This window comes from Scyliorhinus torazame, chromosome 12 (assembly GCF_047496885.1).
Source record: "Scyliorhinus torazame isolate Kashiwa2021f chromosome 12, sScyTor2.1, whole genome shotgun sequence".
Classification (NCBI taxonomy): Eukaryota; Metazoa; Chordata; class Chondrichthyes; order Carcharhiniformes; family Scyliorhinidae; genus Scyliorhinus; species Scyliorhinus torazame.
Window position 1 is genome coordinate 28,994,575 of NC_092718.1, and position 26,841 is coordinate 29,021,415.

Consider the following 26,841-nt stretch of genomic DNA (forward strand, 5'->3'; position numbering starts at 1 on the left):
GGGATATGGGGGAAGGGGGGGATATGGGGGAGGGGGGGAAAATGGGGGGATATGGGGGAGGGGGGGATATGGGGGAGGGGGGTATATGGGGGAAGGGGGGAAATGGGGGAAGGGGGGGATATGGGGTGGAAGGGGGGGATATGGGGGGAGGGGGGGATATGGGGGGGAGGGGGGGATATGGGGGAGGGGGGAATATGGGGGGGAGGGGGGGAATATGGGGGGGGAGGGGGGGATATGGGGGGGGAGGGGGGGATATGGGGGGGGAGGGGGGGGATATGGGGGGGAGGGGGGGGATATGGGGGGGGGGAGGGGGGGATATGGGGGGGGAGGGGGGGATATGGGGGGGGAGGGGGGGGGATATGGGGGGGGGAGGGTGGGATATGGGGGGGGAGGGGGGGATATGGGGGGGGGAGGGGGGATATGGGGGGGGAGGGGGGGATATGGGGGGGGGAGGGGGGGGGATATGGGGGGGGAGGGGGGGATATGGGGGGGGAGGGGGGTGGGGGAGGGGGGGATATGGGGGATATGGATATTGGGCGGGGGGGGGGGAGGCTCACCCTGCCTGCTCTGACGAGGTCGTTCACCTTCTTGTGGCACTGGGTGCCTGTCCGTGGTGTCAGGGCCACAGCGGTGACGGCCTCTGCCACTTCCCTCCACAGACGCCGGCTGTGGCGTGGGGCAACTCTGCGGCCGTGCCCGGGTTACCGGGCGTCCCTCCTCTGCTCCACCGCGTCCAGGAGCGCCTCCACATCGCGTGACTCGAACCTCGGGGCTGAGCGACGGCCAGCCATCCAGTCGGGTGTTGCGGTCGGGTGTTGCGGTCGGGTGGGGGGGAGCAGCGCGGCCTTATGAGCCGTCACGCCGTGCAGCGCGTATGACGCTGCACGGCGTGAACCACTGCGCAAGCGCGGATCCCGTTACGTCGCTGCTAGCCCATTTCGGGCCGGAGACTATCGACCCATTTTTCCGACGTGACGCAAGTCGGATTTGCGCCGTTTTTTGCGCCGATCGGCGGACTTTCCGCCGATAAACGGAGAATTTTGCCCCTGTTCTCCACCAATGTAATCTCAGAATTGCTTACTTTTTCATGCCAAAAACAATATTACATGCACTGGTTTTCTCATCATTAGGTAGTATTGTGATTTCTGATCATGCTCCTGCCTTCCTGGAATTCACTAAGGGAGGTTTATTTACAATCCTTTTTAAAATAAATTTAGAGTACCAAATTCATTTTTTCCAATTGAGGGGCAACCTAGCATGGCAAATCCACCTACCCTGCACATCCTTGGGCTGTGGGGACGAAACCCACGCAAACACGGGGAGAATGTGCAAACTCTACACGGACAGTGACCCAGAGCTGGGATCGAACCTGGGACCTCGGCGCCGTGAGCCACCAGTTCTAACCACTGCGCCACCGTGCTGCCGGGATTTATTTACAATCCAGATTATGGAAATTTAATGCATCTGTGTTTAAAGGTCATGATTTTATTTCTTATCTTACATCCAAATCTGACTTTTTTCATTAATTCAATCAAATCTCTTTCTGAAGTCAACTCCTCAATCCTGTAAGCTTTGCAAGCGGGTTGGTCATTTCCTATATGTCCAACAGAAAGCATGAAATGATGGAGCAGCAGCATCAGCTGGAAATAAGACTGGCTGAAGCAGAGAGTATGGTAGGATATCCTAGTCATTTAGTGTTGAAAGAAATTAATGCAGTCCAAACAGCGTTGGATTCCTTGTTGACTCAACATGCTGAAAGGAGTATAAAATTTGCAAAACAAAAATTATACGAATTTGGAAATAAACCAAGTAGATACTTAGCTCTCCTTACAAAGAAGATACCAGACTTTCGGACTAATTTTCTGTATTGGATTCAAAGGACAATAGAATGTTTAAGACTGAGGATAATAATATTTCAGTTAAAAGTTTTATATGGTGATTTATATAAAACAGATCCTTCTGAAGGTGCACTAATGCTTATGAAGCTATTATTCTGCTTTTTGGAATTCCGAACACTATGAGGACCAACAGTTGGCCATAAACACCCCATTTCTAAAGAGGAAGTATTTTTTTTTTATATATATATTTTATTGAAAATTTTTTTTTTCTAAACAACATTTTTCCCTCTTACAAAGCAAATGAAAACAAATCAGAACATTTTAATACACAAGTAACAAAACCCCATTATCTATTGGCCTAAACTAAACTAAACCCCCCCCCCCCCCTGGGCTGCTGCTGCTGGTCATCCATCTCCCCTCTAACGTTCCCCTAGGTAGTCGAGAAATGGCTGCCACCGCCTGGTGAACCCTTGAGCCGATCCTCTCAGGGCAAACTTTATCTGCTCCAGTTTAATAAACCCCGCCATATCATTTACCCAGGCCTCCAGTCCGGGGGGTTTCGCCTCCTTCCACATGAGTAGGATCCTGCGCCGGGCTACTAGGGACGCAAAGGCCACGACATCGGCCTCTTTCGCCTCCTGCACTCCCGGCTCTTCCGCAACTCCAAATAGAGCTAACCCCCAGCTTGGTTCGACCCGGGCCTTCACCACCTGCGAGATCATTCCCGTCACTCCCTTCCAATACCCTTCCAGTGCCGGGCACGCCCAAAACATATGTGTGTGGTTTGCCGGGCTCCCGCCACATCTCCCACATTTGTTCTCCACTCCAAAGAACCTGCTAAACCTTGCCCGCGTTATGTGTGCTCTATGTAGCACCTTAAATTGAATCAGGCTAAGCCTGGCGCATGAGGAAGAGGAGTTTACCCTGCTTAGGGCATCAGCCCACATACCCTCTTCTATCTCCTCCCCTAATTCTTCTTCCCACTTTCCCTTTAGTTCTCCCACCGACTCCTCCCCCTCTTCCCTCATCTCTCTGTAAATCACTGACACCTTGCCCTCTCCGACCCACGCCCCTGAAAGCACCCTGTCCTGTATCCCCTGTGTCGGGAGCAACGGAAATTCCCTCACCTGTTGTCTAGTAAACGCCCTCACCTGCATATATCTCAAGAAATTTCCCCGGGGTAACTTATACTTTTCCTCCAATGCTCCAAGCTCGCAAAAGTCCCATCTATGAATAAATCTCCCACCTTCCTTTTTTAAAAAATATGTTTTATTGAAATCTTTTTCCCAAACAACAATTTTTCCCCTCTTACAAAGCAAACGCAACAATAATACAGAAAATTTTAATACACAAGTAACAAAACCCCTTTATCTTTGACCTAAAAAACTAACTCCCCCCCCCCCCCCCCCCCCTGGGTTGCTGCTGCTGGTCATCTGTCTTCCCTCTAACGTTTCCCTAGGTAGTCGAGAAATGGCTGCCACCGCCACCGCCTGGTGAACCCTTGAGCCGATCCTCTCACAGCAAACTCTATCTGCTCCAGTTTAATGAACCCCGCCAGATCATTTACCCAGGCCTCCAGTCCGGGGGGTTTCGCCTCCTTCCACATGAGTAGGATCCTGCGCCAGGCTACTAGGGACGCAAAGGCCACAACGTCGGCCTCTTTCGCCTCCTGCACTCCCGGCTCTTCCGCAACTCCAAATAGAGCTAACCCTCAGCCCACATACCCTCCTCTATCTCCTCCCCTAGTTCTTCTTCCCACTTTCCTTTTAGTTCGCCCACCGACTCCTCCCCCTCTTCCCTCATCTCTCGGTAAATCTCTGCCACCTTGCCCTCTCCGACCCACACCCCTGAAAGCACCCTGTCCTGTATCCCCTGTGTCGGGAGCAACGGAAATTCCCTCACCTGTTGTCTAGTAAACGCCCTCACCTGCATATATCTCAAGAAATTTCCCCGGGGCAACTTATACTTTTCCTCCAATGCTCCCAAGCTCGCAAAAGTCCCATCTATAAATAAATCTCCCACCCTCCTAATTCCCAACTGGTACCAGCTCTGAAATCCTCCATCCATTCTTCCTGGGGCGAACCTATGGTTGTTCCTGATTGGGGACCCCACTCAGGGCTCCCCGCACCCCTCTCTGTCGCCTCCACTGTCCCCATATGTTCAGTGTTGCCGCCACCACCGGGTTCGTGGTAAACTTTTTAGGTGAGATCGGTAGCGGCGCCGTCACCAGCGCCTCTAAACTCGTCCCTTTACAGGACTTTCTCTCCAGTCTTTTCCACGCCGCTCCCTCACCCTCCATCATCCATTTACGTATCATTGCCACATTGGCGGCCCAATAGTAATCGCCCAAGTTCGGTAGTGCCAATCCTCCTCTGTCCCTACTACGCTGAAGGAACCCCCTCCTTACTCTCGGAACTTTCCCTGCCCACACGAAGCTCGTGATGCTCCTGTCTATTTTATTAAAAAAGGTCTTGGTGATTAGTATAGGGAGACATTGAAATACAAATAAGAACCTCGGGAGGACCATCATCTTAATTGCTTGCACCCTGCCCGCCAGCGATAGAGGCTGCATGTCCCACCTCTTGAAGTCCTCCTCCATTTGTTCTACCAATCGTGTCAGATTAAGTCTGTGCAAGGTTCCCCAGCTCCTAGCGATCTTAATCCCCAGGTATCGGAAGTTTCTTTCCACTTTCCTTAGAGGCAAGCCTTCTATCTCTCTACTCTGGTCCCCTGGATGTATCACAAATAATTCATTCTTCCCCATGTTTAGCCTATACCCCGAGAAATCCCCGAACCCCCTCAAAATTCGCATAACCTCTATCATCCCCCCCGCTGGGTCCGACACGTATAACAATAGGTCATCCGCGTATAACGAGACTCGGTGTTCTTCTCCCCCTCTAATCACCCCTCTCCATTTCCTGGAGTCTCTCAACGCCATGGCCAGAGGTTCAATTGCCAACGCGAACAACAATGGAGACATCCCTGTCTTGTTCCCCTATATAGTCGGAAATACTCCGATCTATGTCGACCTGTAACTACGCTTGCCGTTGGAGCCCCATAAAGAAGTCTAACCCAGCTAATAAACCCGTTCCCAAACCCAAACCTCCTTAACACTTCCCATAAATACTCCCACTCCACCCTATCAAATGCCTTCTCTGCGTCCATTGCCGCCACTATCTCTGCCTCCCCCTCCACTGGGGGCATCATTATCACCCCTAATAGTCGTCGCACGTTAACATTCAGTTGTCTCCCTTTTACGAACCCTGTCTGGTCTTCGTGCACCACCCCCGGGACACAGTCCTCTATCCTCGATGCCAGTACCTTTGCCAACAATTTGGCGTCCACGTTCAATAATGAAATGGGTCTATAGGACCCGCACTGCAACGGATCTTTATCCCTCTTCAAAATTAACGATATCCCCCCTTTCCTGGCCTCATTGAACGTCCTCACCATCAACGGGGCCAACAAGTCCACATATTTTCTGTAATACTCCACCGGGAACCCGTCTGGTCCTGGGGCCTTCCCTGCTTCCCAGTCCCTTAATAACCTCGTCCACCCCAATCGGTGCCCCCAGGCCTACCACCTCCCGCTCCTCCACTTTCGGGAACCTCAATTGGTCCAGGATCTGCCGCATCCCCTCCTCTCCCTCTGGGGGTTGAGACCTATACAGTTCCTCATAGAAGGTCTTGAACACCTCATTTATCTTTCCTGCCCTTCGCACCGTGTCTCCCCTTTCGTCTCTAATTCCTCCTATCTCCCTCGCTGCTGCCCTCTTTCGCAATTGATGAGCCAACAGGCGACTAGCCTTTTCCCCATATTCATACCCCGTCCCTTGTGCCTTCCTCCACAGTACCTCCGCCTTTCTGGTGGTCAGAAGGTCAAATTCCGTCTGGAGTCGTCTCCTCTCCCTGTACAATTCCTCCTCCGGGGTCTCTGCAAATTCCCTATCCACCCTTAAAATCTCCCCCAGTAACCGTTCCCTTTCCTTGGCCTCTGTTTTCCTTTTGTGGGCCCCAATGGAGATCAGCTCTCCTCTGACCACCGCTTTTAGTGCTTCCCATACCACTCCCACAGGGACCTCGCCGTCGTCATTGACCTCCAGGTATCTCTCAATACACCCCCGCACTCTTGCACACACTCCCTCATCCGCCATCAGTCCCGCATCTAATCGCCAGAGTGTTCTCTGCTCCCTTTCCTCTCCTAATTCCAGGTCCACCCAATGTGGGGCATGATCCGAAACCGCTATGGCTGAGTACTCAGCTTCTTCCACCCTAGAGATCAACGACCTTCCCGAAACAAAAAAATCTATCCGGGAGTACACTTTATGGACATGGGAGAAGGAAAACTCCCTAGCCCTAGGTCTAAGAAATTGCCATGGATCCACTCCCCCCATTTGGTCCATAAACCCCTTAAGTACCTTGGCCGCTGCCGGCCTTCTTCCGGTCCTTGAGCTGGATCTATCTAGCCCCGGGTCCAGCACCGTATTAAAGTCCCCTCCTAAAATCAAGTTTCCTACCTCCAGGTCCGGTGTACGCCCCAGCATCCGTCTCATAAATCCCGCATCGTCCCAGTTTGGGGCATACACATTAACCAACACGACCTCCATTCCCTCCAGCCTGCCTCTCACCATTACATATCTACCTCCGCTATCTGCTACGATGTTCTTTGCTTCAAATGCTACCCGTTTCCCCACCAAAATGGCCACCCCTCTATTCTTTGCGTCCAGTCCTGAGTGGAACACCTGTCCCACCCATCCTTTCCTTAGCCTAACTTGGTCCGCCACCTTTAGGTGCGTCTCTTGGAGCATAACCACGTCTGCCCTTAGTCCTTTCAAATGCGCGAGCACTCGGGCCCTTTTTATCGGTCCGTTCAGGCCTCTCACGTTCCACGTGATCAGCCTCACTAGGGGGCTACCTGCCCCCCTCCCGTGTCGACTAGCCATTACCTTCTCTAGGCCAGTCCCATATCCCGCCTCCGCGCTCCCGCTCGCTCCCCCAGCGTCGCACACCATCCCCGCCCACCCACTCTTTAGCCATTTCCTTTTGCATTTCCGCAGCAGCAACCCAGTTGTCCCCTCTCCCCCTCCCTCCCCGCTAGATCTCTTTCTAGCATGATTGCTCCCCCCATATTACTTCTGTAAGTCAGCTGACTTCAACTGACCCCGGCTACTCCTGCTCACTCCTCGACCCCCCCGTGTGGGGAACTCCCATCCGCCTTGCGCCTGTCTTCCCGCCTTATTCTTTCTGGCGCGGGAACACCCCTTTACCTGACCCGCCTCTTATGGCGCAGCTCCCTTTCCCCTCCCCCTCCCCTTCCCCATTCTCCAACTATGTCCTGTCTTTCCCCCCTCTTCGGCGCCCACATTTCCCCAATGTCTCCCCCCTTCCCAATTTACTTCTCAATTAACTTCAACCATAACATTAACAATAACATTTCCTGCAGCATCAGTCCCTCAATTCCGATCCAATTTCTCTTCTTTGATGAAGGTCCATGCTTCCTCCGCCGTCTCAAAATAATGGTGTCTCTCCTGATACGTGACCCATAGTCTTGCCGGCTGCAGCATCCCGAACTTCACCTTCCTTTTATGCAACACCTCTTTGGCTCGGTTGAAGCACGCCCTCCTTCTCGCCACCTCCGCACTCCAATCCTGGTACACCCGTACCACTGCATTCTCCCATCTGCTACTCCGCACCTTTTTAGCCCATCTCAGGACCTCTTCTCTATCCTTAAGGCGGTAAAATCGCACGATTATCGCCCTGGGTGGTTCTCCCGCTTTTGGTCTTCTCGCCGGAATCCGATTTGCCCACTCCACCTCCAAGGGGCCCGCAGGGGCCTCAGCACCCATCAGTGAGCTCAGCATCGTACTTGCGTACGCTCCACAGTCCACTCCTTCCACACCCTCAGGGAGACCTAGTATCCGAAGGTTCTTCCTTCGCGCTCCATTTTCTAGGACTTCGATCCTTTCAGTACACTTTTTATGAAGTGCCTCGTGTGTCTGTGTCTTAACCGCCAGGCCCAGGATCTCGTCCTCAATATCTGTCACCTTCTGCTCCACCACGCGGAGCTCTGTCTCCTGGGTCTTTAATGTCTCCTTGAGCCCCTCAATTGCCTGTAGCAACGGGGTCAGCACCTCCCTCTTCAGCAGCTCCACGCACCGTCTCACAATTTCATCCTGCTCAGGCCCCCATGTCGCCTGCGCTTTCTCCGCCGCCATCTTGTACTTCTCTCTTTCTGACCCTTTGGTCGACGATTCCTCGCGCTGCAGCCGCCGCCGCCGGTTTTTTCCTCCTTCGTTTGGGGGGGGACTCCCTTCTCACACACCCCACACCGGGTTGCGTCGTCGAAAAATTCCCCGTTGGGGCTCTTAAAAGAGCCCGAAGGTCCGTCGGAGCTGGAGCCGCCGAAGCGTGCGGCTAGCTAGGCATCACCGCAACCGGAAGTCCCTTCAGTGGCCTTGATGAGGTCTTTTCACAGTTGTTCCCTCTGCTGCTAGAATTCACCTTTGATACAGGCCCTCAGGTCAGCTTGCAGCTTTAAGCTTGCCCTTCCCCCGCCTGCATGCTGGAAGAGGCCCTGTTTATCCTGCAGTTGCAGCCAAATGTTTTACTGTTTCTGCCGTGTCTGGCAACCCAGAGACATACCCTTCCTGGGGGACACTGTCGGGGGAATATTGCAGCCTTCTTCCCACACCGGGAAATGTCAAACAAATGCCGTGGGGGCCCTGTAAAAGAGCCCAAAAGTCCGTTCCAAGCAGGAGCTGCCGAATATGCGACCTAGCTCTGCATAGCCGCACCCGGAAGTCAATCTCCCACCTTCCTGATTCCCAACTGGTACCAGCTCTGAAATCCTCCATCCATTCTTCCTGGGGCGAACCTATGGTTGTTCCTGATAGGGGACCCCACCAGGGCTCCCCGCACCCCTCTCTGTCGCCTCCACTGTCCCCATATGTTCAGTGTTGCCGCCACCACCGGGTTCGTGGTATACTTTTTAGGTGAGAGCGGTAGCGGTGCCGTCACCAGCGCCTCTAAACTCGTCCCTTTACAGGACTTTCTCTCCAGTCTTTTCCATGTCGCTCCCTCACCCATCTACGTATCATTGCCACATTGGCGGCCCAATAATAATCTCCCAAGTTTGGTAGTGCCAGTCCTCCTCTGTCCCTACTGCGCTGAAGGAACCCCCTCCTTACTCTCGGAACTTTCCCTGCCCACACAAAGCTCGTGATGCTCCTATCTATTTTATTAAAAAAGGTCCTGGTGATTAATATAGGGAGACATTGAAATACAAATAAGAACCTCGGGAGGACCATCATCTTAATTGCTTGCACCCTGCCCGCCAGCGATAAAGGCTGCATGTCCCACCTCTTGAAGTCCTCCTCCATTTGTTCTACCAGCCGTGTCAGATTAAGTCTGTGCAAGGTTACCCAGCTCCTAGCGATCTGAATCCCCAGGTATCGGAAGTTTCTTTCCACTTTCCTTAGCGGTAAGCCTTCTATCTCTCTACTCTGGTCCCCTGGATGTATCACAAATAATTCACTCTTCCCCATGTTTAGCCTATACCCCGAGAATTCCCCGAACCTCCTCAAAATTCGCATAACCTCTATCATCCCCCCCGCTGGGTCCGACACGTATAATAGGCCATCCGCGTATAACGAGACTCGGTGTTCTTCTCCCCCTCTAATCACCCCTCTCCATTTCCTGGAGTCTCTCAACGCCATGGCCAGAGGTTCAATTGCCAACGCAAACAACAATGGAGACAGCGAGCATCCCTGTCTTGTTCCCCTATATAATCGAAAATACTCCATTCTATGTCGACCTGTAACTACGCTTGCCGTTGGTGCCCCATAAAGAAGTCTAACCCAGCTAATAACCCCGTTCCCAAACCCAAACCTCCTTAACACTTCCCATAAATACTCCCACTCCACCCTATCAAATGCCTTCTCTGCGTCCATTGCCGCCACTATCTCTGCCTCCCCCTCCACTGGGGGCATCATTATCACCCCTAATAGTCGTCGCACGTTAACATTCAGTTGTCTCCCTTTTACGAACCCTGTCTGGTCTTCGTGCACCACCCCCGGGACACAGTCCTCTATCCTCGATGCCAGTACCTTTGCCAGCAATTTGGCGTCCACGTTCAATAGTGAAATAGGTCTATAGAACCCGCACTGCAACGGATCTTTGTCCCTCTTCAAAATTAGCGATATCGTCGCCTCCGACATCGTCGGGGGTAGAGTCCCCCCTTCCCTGGCCTCATTGAACGTCCTCGCCATCAACGGGGCCAACAAGTCCACATATTTTCTGTAGTATTCCACCGGGAACCCGTCTGGCCCCGGGGCCTTCCCTGCTTGCATGCTTCCCAGTCCCTTAATAACCTCGTCCACCTCAATCGGCGCCCCCAGGCCTGCCACCTCCTGCTCCTCCACTTTCGGGAACCTCAATTGGTCCAGGAACTGCCGCATCCCCTCCTCTCCCTCTGCGGGTTGCCCTCTTTCGCATTTGATGAGCCAACAGGCAACTAGCCTTTTCCCCGTATTCATACCTCCTCCCCTGTGCCTTCCTCCACAGTACCTCCGCCTTTCTGGTGGTCAGAAGGTCAAACTCGGTCTGGAGTCGTCTCCTCTCCCTGTACAGCTCCTCCTCCGGGGTCTCTGCAAATTCCCTGTCCACCCTTAAAATCTCCCCCAGTAATCTATCCCTTTCCTTGGCCTCTGTTTTCCTTTTGTGAGCCCCAATAGAGATCAGCTCTCCTCTGATCACTGCTTTTAGTGCTTCCCAGACCACTCCCACAGGGACCTCGCCATCGTCATTGACCTCCAGGTATCTCTCAATACACCCCCGCACTCTTGCACACTCCCTCATCCGCCATCAGTCCCACATCTAATCGCCAGAGTGTTCTCTGCTCCCTGTCCTCTCCTACTTCCAGGTCCACCCAATGTGGGGCATGATCCGAAACCGCTATGGCTGAGTATTCAGCTTCTTCCACCCTAGAGATCAACGACCTTCCCAAAACAAAAAAATCTATCCGGGAGTACACTTTATGGACATGGGAGAAGAAGGAATACTCCCTAGCCCTGGGTCTAAGAAATCGCCATGGATCCACTCCCCCCATTTGGTCCATAAACCCCTTAAGTACCTTGGCCGCTGCCGGCCTTCTTCCGGTCCTTGAGCTGGATCTATCTAGCCCCGGGTCCAGCACCGTATTGAAGTCCCCTCCTAAAATCAAATTTCCTGCCTCCAGGTCCGGTATACGCCCCAGCATCCGTCTCATGAATCCCGCATCGTCCCAATTTGGGGCATACACATTAACCAACATGACCTCCATTCCCTCCAGCCTACCACTCACCATTACATATCTACCTCCGCTATCTGCTACGATGGTCTTTGCTTCAAATGCTACCCGTTTCCCCACCAAAATGGCCACCCCTCTGCTCTTTGCGTCCAGTCCTGAGTGGAACACCTGTCCCACCCATCCTTTCCTTAGCCTAATTTGGTCCGCCACCTTTAGGTGCGTCTCTTGGAGCATAACCACGTCTGCCCTTAGTCCTTTCAAATGCGCGAGCGTTCGGGCCCTTTTTATCGGACCATTCAGGCCTCTCACGTTCCACGTGATCAGCCTCACTAGGGGGCTACCCGCCCCCCTCCCGTGTCGACTAGCCATTACCTTCTCTAGGCCAGTCCCATACCCCGCCTCCGTGCTCCCGCTCGCTCCCCCAGCGTCGCACACCATCCCCGTCCACCCACTCTTTAGCCATTTCCTTTTGGATTTTCGCAGCAGCAACCCAGTTGTGTCCCCCCCCCCCCTCGATCCCTATCTCTGGCTTGATTGCTCCCCCCATATCACTTCCGTAAGTCAGCTGACTTCAACTGACCCCGGCTACTCCTGCTCACTCCTCGACCCCCCCCCGGTGTGAGGGAACTCCCATCCGCCTTGCGCCTGTTTTCCCGCCTTATTCTTTCTGGCGTGGGAACATCCCTTTACCTGACCCGCCTCTTCTGGCGCAGCTCCCTTTCCCCTCCCCTTCCCCATTCTCCGACTATGTCCCGTCTTTCCCCCCTCACCGGCGCCCACATTTCCCCAGTGACTCCCCCCTTCCCTGTTTATTTCTCGATTAACTTCCACCATAACATTAACAAAAACAATAACAACAACAATTCCCTGCAGCATCAGTCCCTCAGTTCCGGTCCTGTTTCTCTTCTTTGATGAAGGACCATGCTTCCTCCGCCGTCTCGAAATAATAGTGTCTCTCCTGATACATGACCCATAGTCTTGCCGGCTGCAGCACCCCAAACTTCACCTTCCTTTTATGCAAAACGTCTTTGGCTCGGTTGAAGCTCGCCCTCCTTCTCGCCACCTCCGCACTCCAATCCTGGTATATCCGTACCACAGCATTCTCCCATCTGCTACTCCGCACCTTTTTAGCCCATCTCAGGACCTCTTCTCTGTCCTTAAGGCGATAAAATCGCACGATTATCGCCCTCGGAGGTTCTCCCGCTTTTGGTCTTCTCGCCGGGATCCAATTTGCCCATTCCACCTCCATGGGGCCCGCAGGGGCCTCAGCACCCATCAGTGAGCTCAGCATCTTACTTGCGTACGCTCCACAGTCCACTCCTTACACACCTTCAGGGAGACCTAGCATCCTAAGGTTCTTCCTTCGCGCTCCGTTTTCAAGGGCCTCGATCCTTTCAGCACACTTTTTATTAAGTGCCTCGTGCGTCTGTGTCTTAACTGCCAGGCCCAGGACCTCGTCCTCAATATCTGACACCTTCTGCTCCACCACGCGGAGCTCAGTCTCCTGGGTCTTTAAAGTCTCCTTAAGCCCCTCAATTGCCTGTAGCATCGGGGTCAGTACCTCGTTCTTCAGCAGGTCCACGCACCGTCTCACGATTTCATCCTGCTCAGGCCCCCATGTCGCCTGCGCTTTCTCCGCCGCCATTTTGTTTTCCTCTCCCTCTGACCTTTTAGTCGAAGATTCTTCAGGGTGCAGCCGCCGCCGCCGGTTTTTTCTTCCGTCGTTCGGGGGGGACTCCCTTCCCACACACCCCACACCGGGTTACGCGGTCGAAAAAAATCCCCGTTGGGGCTCTTAAAAGAGCCCGAAGGTCCGTCGGAGCTGGAGCCGCCAAAACGTGCGGCTAGTTCGGCATCACCGCAACCGGAAGTCCTAAAGAGGAAGTATTATCTGCAGTGAAAGATCTTCAATCTGGTAAAGCTCCGGGACTCGATGGTTTTGGAAGTGAATTTTGGAAGGACTTCAAAGATATGCTAATAGAACTTTGAGTAGTATGAATAACCATTCATTCGAAACAGGACAGCTACCTCTTAGAATCTTCTACAGGATGGGCAGCACGGTAGCATTGTGGATAGCACAAATGCTTCACAGCTCCAGGGTCCCAGGTTCGATTCCGGCTTGGGTCACTGTCTGTGCGGAGTCTGCACATCCTCCTCGTGTATGCGTGGGTTTCCTCCGGGTGCTCCGGTTTCCTCCCACAGTCCAAAGATGTGCAGGTTAGGTGGATTGGCTGTGCTAAATAGTGTCCAATAATTGTTGGGTGGGGTTACTGGGTTATGGGGATAGGGTGGAGGTGTGGACCTTGGGTGGGGTGCTCTTTCCAAGAGCCGGTGCAGACTCGATGGGCTGAATGGCCTCCTTCTGCACTGTAAATTCTATGATAGGACAAAATATTTATTTAATTTTGAAGACAGGCAAAAATCCAGAAGACTGTGCCTCCTACTGGCTAGTCTCGCTTTTAAATATGGATCTGAAGTTACTTTCTAAAATACTGGCGTTGCGTCTAGAAAAATGTCTTCCATTAATTATCCAGAGTGATGATACAGGGTTTAGAATGTTTTTTAAAAAATTTAGAGTACCCAGTTTTTTTCAATTAAGGCCCAATTTTGCATGGCCAATTCACCTACCCTGCATATCTTTTTGGGTTGTGGGGTTGAGACCCACGCAGACACGGGGAGAATGTGCAAACTCCACACGAACAGTGACCCAGCCCAGGATCCAATCCAAGTCCTCGGCGCTGTGATGCAGCAGTACTTTGTTTTAAAAAAATTTTTTTAACTCCTCCATTTTGACATTTTCTCCCACATTTACATCCATCAATGATAAACAATAATCAGCAAGATATGTCAGTCCCCATAATAACAACAACGATCCCATCTACCCACCAACCCCCAAACCTCAACTCGCATGTTTACATAAACAAATGACAAAAATAAATCGGGGATTACCCGTAGTCACCCTTAATCTTACACAGCCCCCCCCCCCCCCCCCCCCCCCCACCCCACCCCACCCCAGGCCTCCAGCTCCTCCCGTCCACTGCCTCTTGTAAAACTCCTCCCCCTACCCTCGGTTCCTTCCCCCCCAACTTTCCACCCCGGCTAGACCACTCGGACCCTGTTCTGCCAGGCTCCGATGGCCGCTGCCCCTCCCCCACCTCACTTCCGTTCACTGGCCGGCACACACCAGCCAGCGTGGAGGCCCCCGCCCGGGTCCCTTTCCCACTTGCCCAGCCCCAGGAAAGCCCAAAGATCCCCTTTTAGCACACAAACCCCGCATATCCACCTACACCCCAAAGAACTCTCATTTCGAGTGAAAGTCCCGTCCCTTCCCTCGTCCAAATATATACCACCTTGGCTCCTTTAATCTCTACACCCGCGCGCAGTGATACAAAAAAGAAGAAAATACAGTCATGAGGTTACATCAGCACATGGCCATTCCTCAGTTTGTCAGTTCTGCCACAGTCCTTCTGCTTTCGCAAACTCCTCCGCTGCTTCCGCCGTTCCAAAATAAAAGTCCCTGAGCTTGTACGTCACCCTCAGCTTCGCTGGATATACAATGCCGCACCGCACCTTGCTAATGTACAGTGCCCTCTTCACCCGGTTGAAGGCAGCCCGCCTCCTTGCCAGCTCCACCGTAAAGTCCTGGTATACACGTATACCAGCTCCAGCCCACTGCACCACCCGCTTCTGCTTGGCCCAGCTCAGGACCTTCTCCTTCACCCTGTACCTACGGAAGCACAGAATCACTGCCCTTGGCGGCTCACTCGCCTTTGGTACAGGCCTCCACGACCGATGAGCCCGATCCACTTCATATCGGGAGGGGCCCTCCCCCTCCCCCAGTAGTTTTGCCAGCATCGCGGCAAAATACTCAGTCGGCTTCGGTCCTTCAACTCCTTCGGGCAGCCCCACAATCCTCAAGTTCTGTCGCCTGGATCTATTTTCCAGGTCTTCCATTTTTCCTCGCAGATCCTTGTTTGTATCCATCACCTTCCGCATCTCTGTCCCCATCGAGGCAAGTTGATCACCGTGCTGCAATAACGTCTCCTCCACTTCCTTCAGCGCCTCCCCTTGCTCTCGCACCTCCGCCACTGCGCTCGCCACCTCCGTCCTCACCGGGGAAACCGCCTCCTCCACCAGCATACTCAAAGCCTCCCTCATCTCCTTCCTCACCGTCTCCATGCATTTCGCAATCTGCGCCAACTGCTTTTCAAATTCCGCAGCCATCACCTTGGTTATTTCTTCAGCCGTAAGCAGTGCAGCCTTCCCTGGTGCTCCAGCCTCCATTTTTCCTGGTGACCCCGCAGTGACCTTTCCACTCCCCGACGGACCTCCAGCTGGGTTTTTTTCGGCCGTTTTTCTGCTCACCCTCGACATTTTTCTTTGGTTTTTTTTCCCTCCTGTGTCTTCTCAGTGCCTCCTCCGTGCCTTCTCCCGCCGCCTCCGCGGACCCTGGGACCGGGCTTAAAGCCCCCAAATTGCCATTCCCGAGCGGGGGCTCTCCATTGTGCGGCCGCCTCCCGCCCGCCGTCACCGGAAGTCGTGATGCAGCAGTGCTAACCACTGGGCCACCATGCCACCCTCAGACTGGGTTTATAAAAGGCTGTAGTTCATGTAACAATGTCAGGAGGTTATTAAATATCATTCAGGTTTCTCAAAAACAGGCGATGGACAGCTTGGTGCTCTCATTGGATTCAGAGAAAGCATTTGATCGGGTGGAGTGGAACTATTTATTTCACACATTAGATAAATTTGGACTGGAGGCGGGTTTTATTAAATGGACACAAGTGCTTTATTAAAACCCACTTGCAGCAGCTCTCATTAACCGTTAAAGGTCTAATAATTTACGTCTTCGGGGAAACAGGCAGGGTTGCCCTCTATCCCTGTTATATGCAATTACTATAGAGCCCTTAGCTGAGCAATTAGACTGAACCCTTTGGTATTTGGTTTGGCTATTGGTGGAAAGCAGCGTAAGATTACATAGTACGTTGATATGTTACTATTTTTGTCGCAGCCTGAAATTTCTGTTCCTGCTAATATTGACATTATTGATCGTTTTGACTCCTTCTCAAATTACAAAATAAATTTTGCTAAGTCTGAGGCTATGCCACTCGGAAGGCTTAGAGGGTGTCTCCCTCCCCTCGCTCCTTTCCCCATCAAATGGTCCCTTCTGGATTTACTTATTTCGGGATTTTTTATTATATCCTCATTCTGTCAGTTGTACAGGACAAACTTAATCCCATTGCTCAGATCTATAAAGTGTGATCTACATCAGTGGACCTCTTTACCTATATCATGGTTGGGCAGGATAGTACTGATTAAGATGAATGTATTACCAAGTTTGCTTTACCCTCTACAGATGTTACCAACTTTACTTTCTGCTAAGGTCTTGATGGATATCAGTGGGGGGGTTTAGCTCCTTAATATGGAACAAACAACCTTGCTTAAAACTGGCCAAATTGCAACCTACAAGTTCGAAAGGGGGCCTTTGGATGCCGAATATAATCTCTCATCTAAGAATTATACAGTAATGGGACCCCACTTCCATTTGGGCTTAATATTGAGGTTCGTCAAACTAAATATTTTTTACAAACTCTTTTGTTTCTTAACACATTTTAAGACAATACCAGAGGAAAATCCAATAATTATTAATACTGAAGGCTTGGAAAATGGTCTGTGATTTGGAAGGAAGATCTATGTTAACTTCTGCTCTCACTCCGATACAGGGAAACCCTGATTTTCGTCCAGGTCTTATAGACCACAGTTTTGACATTTAGAGTGAGAGGGAACTTACAAGAATGGTGGATCTGTTTAGAGAGGCTCACTTATTATATTTTGAGCAACTGTGTGCACAAGCAACAAGATCCAATACAAATCCCCAGAGATTTCTTCTTTTTTTTTTTAGATACTTACACTTATTCACTTTATTTTTAATAAAACAACTTTGCATCTTAATGCTAGTGTCTCCCCTATAGAAAAAATATTATCATTCATGGAACCAAAGCGATTAATTAGTTAGTTTTATGACATGTTATGTTCTAGATCCAATACAAATATGGAAGAGGTTCAGAGATTTGGGAAAGGAATCTCGCAGAGAATATTGATGAAGAGATCGGGGGGTGGGATTATCTGGGAGAATACAAATAACATTTCTGTGTGTAATAGAACCAAGGAGATTCAACTGGAAATTCCAGATCGTTTGCATATTATACAAAGTTTAAGGCATAAGATGCATCCTGCCATATTTCCACTGTGTCAAAAATGTAAATTTGTAATAGAGGACTATACTCTGTGTCTGGTCTCGTGTCAAAATAAAAAAAAAACTACTGGTCAGGTATACTGAAAGGGCTGGAAAAAATATTTAACATGACCTTGGAATTGGACCCTGTCTATTTGATTCTGGGGGTCCAGATAAACATATAATTGATGTCAATGAAAAACAATTGTATAATATTCTAACATTTGCAGCACGGAAAAATATTTTATGTTCTTGGGTCAATGACAAGTCACCTTCTGTACAGAGCTGGCACAAAATTATTATGGAGTGCAGTACAATGGAATTTCTAACTTGTATACTGCGATCTAAGTAAGACACATTCCTAAAAATATACAGCTCCCATCTTAAATATACAGGTTCCATGGTGTCAGCTTTACTTCTACAAGGCATTCCGTAGAATATGCAGTACTGTCCCTAGTTTAATGTACCCGAGGGTGTGTGCCTTTTCTCCCTTTCTTTGTATCCTGCCCCTTTTCTCTCCATCCTTTTACTCCTTTTTTTTAAGGTTGAAGCGCTGGGTTAGATGAATCAACTGGGTTGATTTTTTTCTATATACGGTGAATTGTTTGAGCTGTACTGTACCAGTTTTATGGGTATGTTGTTTTGTTTAAAAAAAGGGAAAAACTCATTTTTTAAACAGAAAAGAAGTGTGCAAAATCTGTTGTTATTTCATGCTGACATTCTGGATTCATACAGAACATTGAGGCACAGAGCTTGTGCTCCCTCTTGTGCTCCTGGAGTGAACATGAAATTAGGTTTGCAACTCTGCACTTAGATTTTCAGAAGGCATTTGATAAAGTGCCACATCTAAGGCTATTGCAGAAAATTCATGTCATACGGGGTAACATATTGGCATGGACAGAAGATTAGCTGGCGAACAGGAAGCAGAATAGGCATAAATGGGTATTTTTCAGGGTGGCAAGTTGTAATGAGTGATGTGCCACAGGGATGAGTGCTGGGGTCTCAACTGTTTACAATTGATATACATGACTTAAATGAAGGGATGGAGAGATGGCTGCCAAATTTGCCAATGACGCATCGATAGGTAAAAAAGTAAGATATGAAGAGAACATAAGAAGGCTACAAAAAGTATAAATAAAGTGAGTGGGCAAAGATCTGGCAAATGGAGAATACTCTGTTCCGAGGTCCTGACCTGCTTCAAGAAGACCACCATCATACCGGCGCCAAAGAAGAACCAGGCAACATGAAGGGGCCCGGACAATTCCCATCCACCACCCCTCTCCTCCGCCTTTACCTCAATGACTACCTTCCGGTGGCCCTGACATCAATCGTAATGAAGTGCTTCGAGAGGTTGGCCATGAAGCACATCAACTCCATACTCCTGTCATGTGAGAGTACCTTTAAGAAATGGGTGTTTATAAAATAGCTGTAGTGGATGTACCTTTAAGAAATGGGTGTTTATCAAATAGCTGCAGTGATGTCAGAGTGTGGGTGGAGCTGGGCTGTCTGTCTGCTTTACTTTCGTGTTTGAGCTGGCTAGTGTGTGTTTACAGGGGATGGTTTAACACAGTGGGCTAAACAGCTGGCTTGTAAAGCAGAACAAGGCCAGCAGCACGGGTTCAATTCTCGTACCAGCCTCCCCAAACAGGCACTGAAATGTGACGACTAGGGGCTTTTCACAGTAACTTCATTTGAAGCCTACTTGTGACAATAAGCAATTTTCATTTCATTTTTCATTTAGTTTCATTTTCAGAATTGGAGCTGCATCCAGCCAAACAAGGTGTAATTTTGAACTCTCTGCATGTAAAGAATATCTTCAGATCACTTGCTAATTTAAAAGTGATAACTGCTCTCAGTAGAGAATTTAAAACCTGCTATCTTTGTTAAAGAGGGTATTTGTCTTATGGATGTTGCTAGGAAAGATTAAGGGTTACTTATTCTTTGGGGGAAGTATTTGAGTTGACAGTTGCTAAGATGTTTACAGTGTGTTTATAAAATGTTAACTAGATTCATAGAATAAACATTGTTTTGTTTTAAAAGTGCTTTAGATCTCTGTTGCATCACACCTGTAAAGTGGGCCCTTGTGCTCCCCATAACCAAAATCTATTAAAAGTTGTGAGTCAGGTGAACCCCATGATACAATTTGGTGTTCTCTAAACCCTGGCCCATAATACTCCCAGGATGCCTAGATCCACTGCAATTCGCATACCGCCGCAACCAGTCCACAGCAGACGCCATCTCCCTGGCCCTACACTCACCCTGGAACATCTCGACAACAAGGACTCCTACATCAGACTACTATTAATTGATTACAGCTCTGCCTTCAACACCATAATCCCAGCCAAGCTCATATCAAAGCTCCAAAACCTAGGACTTGACTCCTCGACTTTCTGACCCACAGACCACAATCAGTAAGAATAAACAACAACAATTCCTCCACGCAAGTCCTCAATACCGGGGCCCCGCAAGGCTGCGTACTTAGCCACCAACTATACTCCCTATACACACACGACTACGTGGCAAAATTTGGTTGCAACCCCATCTACAAGTTTGCTGGCGGCATGACCATAGTGGGTCGGATCTTGAAGAACAACAATATACAGGAGGGAGATAGAGAACCTAGTGTAACAACAACAATCTATCTCTCAAGGCCAGCAAAACTAAAGACTTGGTCATTGACTTCAGGAAGCAAAGTACTGTACACGTCCCTGTCTGCATCAACAGGGCCGAGGTGGAGATGGTTGACAGCTTCAAATTCCTAGGTGTGCACAGCACCAAATATCTGTCCTGGTCCACCACGTCGACTCTACCACCAAGAAAGCATAACAGCCCCTTTACTTCCTCAGGAAACTAAGGAAATTCAGAATGTCCACATTAACTCTTACCAACTTTTACAGATGCACCATAGAAAGCATCCTATCTGGCTGCATCACAGCCTGGTATGGCAACTGCTCGGCCCAAGACCGAAAGAAACTTCAGAGAGTCGTGAACACAGCTCAGTCCATCACACAAAGCTGCCTCCCATCCATTGACTCTATCTACGTCTCCCGCTGCCTTGGGAAAGTGGGCAACATAATCAAAGACCCCTCCCACCCGGCTTACTACTCCTTCAATTTTTTCCATCGAGCAGGAGATACAAAAGTCTGAGAACACGCACAAAAAGATTCAAAACAGCTTCTTCCCCACTGTTACCAGACTCCTAAACGACCTTCTTATGGGCTGACCTGATTAATACTACACTCCTGTGTGCTTCACCCGATGCCGGTGTCTATTCATTTACATTGTGTACCTTACGTTGCCCTATTATGTATTTTATTTTATTTTCATGTACTAAATGATCTATTGGAGCTGCTCACAGAAAATACTTTTCACCGTACCTCGGTACACATGACAATAAACAAATCCAATCCAAATCTAATGCAATAATGTGGGAAAATGCGAAATTGCCCATTTTGGCAGGAAACATAAAAATAAGCGCATTATCTAAATGGCAAGAGCTCCAGAGCTAAGGTGTAGTGGGATCTGAGTGCCCTAGTGCATGAATCACAAAAGGTTAGTATGCAAGTACAAAAAGTAATTAGGAAAGCTAATTTACTGTGAAGGGAACTGAATACTGTGTGCAGTATTAGTCATCTTATTTAAGGAAGGATGTTAATGTGTTGGAAGCAGTTCAGAGAAGGTTTATCAGACTGGAGTGGGTGGATTCCCTTCTGAGGAAAGATTGGACAGGCTGGGCTCGTATCCACTGAGTTTAAAAGAGTAAGTGGCGACTTGACTGAAACATATAAGATCCTGAGGGGTCTTGACTGCGTGGATATGGAAAGGGTATTTTCTTTTGGGAGAGAATCTAAACGAGGGGGTCACTGTTTAAAAATAAACAAGAGATGAGGCAAAATGTTTCCTCTCAGAAGGTTGAGCATCTTTGGAGCTCTCTTCCTGAAAAGGTGGTGGATGCTTTGAATATTTTTAAAGCAGAGGTGGACAGATTCTTGGCAAGCAAGGGGTTGATAAGTTACTGGGGTCGGCAGTATGCAGATTTGAGGTTACTATCAGATCAGCCATGATCTCATTAAATGGCGAAGCAGGCTCAAGGGTCTATTCCTGCTCCTTTTTTTGTATATGCAGGAGTCTAGAATCCAGACCAAAGAATGTCAGAAACAAAAAATATTATTGATGAATATCACCTGCAAACATAATAGGGTTATTTGTCAATGCAATGGACAACAGATTAATGTGCAAACATCCTGAAATAGATCTTGCTGCAGATGCTTTGTACAATCTTTAGGAAATAGTACAAACATAATGTTTTGATTCTTGATAGAAAGCCTGTACAAGGATATTTTCAAACAGCTGAGAAAAAAAAATCTACCCATCACTGTTCACTCAATTACCCGTGATAACAAAACAAAACTGACAGTAATTGTACTAAGTTCAATGAGCTAAGTTACTGTAATTAAGACGTCTATGTCCACCTCCATAAGTTACTGTAATTAAGACGTCTATGTCCACCTCCATAATTTATCAGGAATTCAAAATGTTTACAACTCCAGAGACAAACCAGAAAAGGCTTTTGTCTTCAGCATTGAAACAGCAATGAACGATTGTGCTTTCAGTGGAAGTGCAAGTGCTAGTAGAGGGAGAAAGATGCCTCTACTGGTGCAGTTGAGGCTGGCTTGGAAGCAAAAACATGCAATTAAGTTTTGGGATAAATAAACACTGCAGCAAATCATTAGGCAGGTCATCTTTTTATACGAGAGTCATCATTGTGGGCGGCACGGTAGCACAAGGATTAGACTGCCTGCTCAGAGCTCCAGGGTACAATTCTGGCCTCGGGTGACTGTGTGGAATTTGCACTTTTTCCGTGTCTGTGTGGGTTTCCTCCGGGTGCTCCGGTTTCCTCCCACAGTCCAAAGAAGTGCAGGTTAGGTGGAGTGGCCATGCTAAATTGCCCCTTAAGTGTCCAAAAGGTTAGGTGGGGTTACTGGGTTACAGGGAGGCGTGGGCTTAAGTAGGGTGCACTTTCCAAGGGCCGGTGCAAACTTGATGGGCCGAATAGCCCCCTTCTGCACTGTAGGGATTCTATGATTCTTCTATCACAGCTATACCCAAGTGACGGTCTATGTGAGAGACTATTTTCAGCTACCACAATATGCAGAATAGGAAAGGTGACCTCGTGTATCAGAGGCTGGATAAAATTAGATGCAATGTAGAAGATATCTTCAAACAAGAGTATAGGGGTTTAGTTGCATTGTTAGGTACACACGTAGAGGATCTTCATGAAGTGAATTTAAAAAAATATATATATATTTATTAAAGCTTTTTAACACAATTTTTCACCCTTACAAACAATAACCCCCCCCCCCCCCCATAACAAAATAACAAGAAATCGCACATAGCAAGATATATACATGGTAAAACGATATGTTACATAGCTTTGTACACTGGCTCTCTCCCGCACGTGCCAGCCAAATCCTTCATGTTTTCTCTTGCTCATCCACCCCCCCAGGCAAGCCCCCCCTCCCCCCCTCACAGGACTCCCCCCCCCCCCCCCCCCCCAACCTGGGTTGCTGCTGCTGCTGCTGCTGACCGACCTTCCTCTAACGCCCCACGGGATAGTCTAGGAACGGTTGCCACCACCTGTAGAACCCCTGCGCAGACCCTCTCAAGGCAAACGTTATCCTCTCCAGCTTAATGAACCCAGCCATGTCGTTTATCCAGGCCTCCACGCTGGGGGGCTTCGCCTCCTTCCACATTAACAAGATCCTTCGCCGGGCTACTAGGGACGCAAAGGCCAGAATGACGGCCTCTTTCGCTTCCTGCACTCCCGGCTCGTCCACTACTCCAAATATTGCTAGCCCCCAGCTTGGCTTGACCTGGACTTTCACCACCTGAGGAGATATTGCTCCCGCCACTCTTCTCCAGAACCCCTCCAGTGCCGGGCATGACCAAAATATATGGACATGGTTCACCGGACTCCCGGAGCACCTTCCACATCTGTCCTCTACCCCAAAGAACCTACTCAACCTCGCCCCCGTCAAGTGCGCTCTGTGAACCACCTTAAATTGTATCAGGGTGAGCCTGGCACACGAGGAGGAGGAATTAACCCTACCTAGGGCATCAGCCCATAACCCCTCCTCAATCTCCTCCCCCAGCTCCTCCTCCCATTTACCCTTCAGCTCCTCTACCAGCGCTTCCCCCTCTTCTTTCATCTCCTGGTATATTGTCGACACCTTGCCCTCCCCGACCCATACGCCCAAGATCACCCTGTCTTGAATTTCTTGTGTGAAATAAATCTTAAGGAAATGTTAGTGCACCATCTGGTGGTACTATGGCATATGTGCAACATCATGCTGTAGGTTGTCCGGTGAAGAGTACTTCAACCGTAGATTCACCAATGTACTTCATATATGTACCATGGCCAGGATTCTCCGATATCGCGGGCAAGTGTTGACAACAGGGTCAAAACTGGCGCGAGCGACGCCGGCGTCAAGGGGCCTCCAGGCCCAGTAATTCTCCTGTTCTTCGGGGGCTAGTACGCCGCCGGAGTGCTGCGCGCTGCTCCGGCGCGTGAAGTTGGCCCTGAACGGCCGGAGCGGGTCCGCGCATGCGTGGCCGGCCGTCTCCCCACACAACACGGCGGAGCCCTAAAGGGGCCCGGCGCGGAGGAAGATAGCCTCCCCCCTCCGCCCCTCCCCCCCCGGAATGAGCACGCCCGCTGATCGGTAGCCCCCAATCGCGGGCCTGGCCACCGTGGAGACCCCCCTGGAGACGGATCCCCCCCCACAACCCTCCCCCACCAGGATGGCCCCCGCAGCTAGAACGCCTCGGTCCTGCCGGGTGGGACCATATGTGAACCATGCCGGCGGGACTCGGCAGATATCGGCGGGCACTCAGCCCTTCGAGCACGGAGTATCGCCGCGGTGGATGCTTTCAACGTCGATTCTCCGGCGAATTGGTGGCCCGGCGTGGCGGGATTCTCGCACGCCCCCCCCCCGGATTCTCAGACCCCGGGCTCGGACAAACCCGGCCCATATCTCTAACTATAGGACACAAAGTCAGGAAATCTTTTAAGCTTCTGTGCATCGTCAAATATTCATTTTTTACATTTTTGGCACAACGTCTTGCAGACATGTAGTGTAAATGTGAATATTCCATGCAAATAATGCATCCAAATATTATTTGCAATAAGTTTATAAGTTGTCAAAGACACATTGGCTCAAGGAGATGATATCTAGTGAAGTGAAGGAACAAGATGGTTAAAGTTCAGGTAAAACTGTTAAAACCATCCATGCTCAACAACTAAAAATGTTGAGACCAGAGTTGTTTCAATAAATACCTAAATACTAATAATCTGCATATAACATTTATTAATGGATGAATTATCGTAATGTTTAAGTTATAACAGTAGATAACAATAGAATTCTGACTTATCTCCAACTTTCTGCTCCATGCCCTTCCTGTTTTAACATCTGACTGTACATCAAGACTATTAATTGGTGTTTTGTGTTTTTACCAATTTCTTTTTTAAAGGTTCCATAAATAAAAGGTTGAAAAATTGAAGGGCTATTTAGTCATATTATGTGAACACCAGCAATACATAGCACTCACTGCTTTACCAGAGTGATTTATGACAGGCAAGGGGAGGAGAACAGTTTCTGTTCCCAGGGGCAGCACGGTGGCACAGTGGTTGGCACTGGGGCTTCGGTGCCAGGGAACCGGGTTTAATTCCGGCCTTGGGTGACTGCATGGAGTTTCATCCCACAGTCCAACGGTGTGTGGATTTGCAATGCTAAATTGCCCCTTAAGTGTCCAGGAATGTGCAGATTAGGTTACAAGGATAGGGCTGGGTGGATGAGGGGATGGACCTGGGTTGGGTACTCTTTCGGAGGGGTTGGTGCTGACTCAATGGGTCGAATGGCCTCCTTCTGAACTGTAGGGATTCTGAGTCTACAGCATTGATTCTAAATGTTATGTCATAATTAAGTGCAAAACTATAGTGCCATTCTGGTTTTGCTTCATTTGTGCAGTGGACAACATGAGACATATGAAGTAGATTCGAGAGGTGGATATAACTGGCAGATATGAAAAAAAAATATTAATCAAGTTTCTAGTAGGCTCGTTAAATAAAGTAGCAGAAATAAAACCAACACGCAAGATTTCTGACAGGTGAATGGCTCCAAAAGTTTATTTTGGAGAGAAAGAACTGGAAGCCAAAGAGATGAAGCAGATTTATGGGGCAAGATTTAAATTAATTCAAAACCCATGCATTTAACACAGTTACAAATCATGGAATCACTCAAGTATCCATTGGGAGCATTTGACAAATATTTATCCACATGAAGCACTGTTCAGCCCTCACAAGGGTTAAGACAAAACCTTATTTGTTGTCATGCCACAATGTTGTATATTCTGGCTAAAACATGTAGTTTTAGGCATGAACACAAAAATATAAGCACTTTGCTCACCAAAACACCGAAAGCAAGCAAAGCAATAGTTATGCAATTGGCCTCACTGATGTGGAGTCGTAACCAATGCTTAAACTGGTAGCGTTATTTCCATTTGAAATCTACAATTTCTGTGAAAATTATAAAGTTCAACAAAATATACTCCATGATATTGCTATCAAAATGCCAGTTGGTTTAGTTTGACTAACCTAATCCAGTAATCTCGTATTGCTTCACTTTTCTTCGAAGTCGTATTGGTCCTTTTGTCCAGTGTTCCTCGTTATTAGATTCACTTAATTCTTTGCTTGAATCGTCTACGCCTGCTTCTCTGTAATAAAGCTTGTAACCCTGGATCTGGACTTGATTAGAGGGTGGTTGCCATGTGACCAGCAGCGAGTCTACTGTTGTCTTCACCTTCATTTCTGTTGGTGCAAAAGGGACTGGAGCAAAGAAGAACAGGTCATGATAACAAAGTGATAACAGTAATTATCTGGTCATGTTCTAGCCTCTCTAAACATGAGGTCATTCAAAACTCTGCTGCCAGTGTCTCAACTTAAGTTTTGTTAGCTTCTCACCCAGCGATGATTGAAATACATTGGCCCCCAGTCAAATCACACATCAATTTTAAAATTTTCGTCTTTGGTTTCAAGTCCATCTATGTTCTCATCCGGTTCTGTCTCCAGCTCTATACCTTTCTGAGATATCTGCACTCCTCCAATTCTCGTCCTGAGCATCTCCAATTTTTAAAAATAAATTTAGAGTACCCAATTTATTTATTTTTTCCAATTAAGGGGCAATTTAGCATGACCAATCCACTTAACCAGCACATCTTTTGGGTTATGGGGGTGAAACCCACGCAGACACGGGGAGAATTTGCAAACTCCACACGGAGAGTGACCCAGGGCCGGGATTCGAACCCGGGTCCTCAGTGCCGCAGTTCCAGTGCTAACCACTGCGCCACCGTGCTGCCCTTAGCATCTTCAATTTTTATCACTTCACCACTAATTAGCGTACCTTCAGCTACCATGGCTCCAAACCC

General features: G+C 49.2%; 1 protein-coding gene across 3 annotated transcripts in view; it reads right to left on the bottom strand.

Moving 5' to 3' along the window:
* The window catches only part of igdcc4 (immunoglobulin superfamily, DCC subclass, member 4), a 366,490-nt gene that overhangs the window by 110,511 nt on the left and 229,138 nt on the right, over nucleotides 1-26,841 (bottom strand). For all 3 annotated transcript variants that reach the window (XM_072470589.1, XM_072470588.1, XM_072470587.1), the window contains one exon: nucleotides 26,012-26,242. In XM_072470589.1, the coding sequence (XP_072326690.1) occupies nucleotides 26,012-26,242 (231 nt within the window). The remainder of the gene's footprint in view (nucleotides 1-26,011; nucleotides 26,243-26,841) is intronic.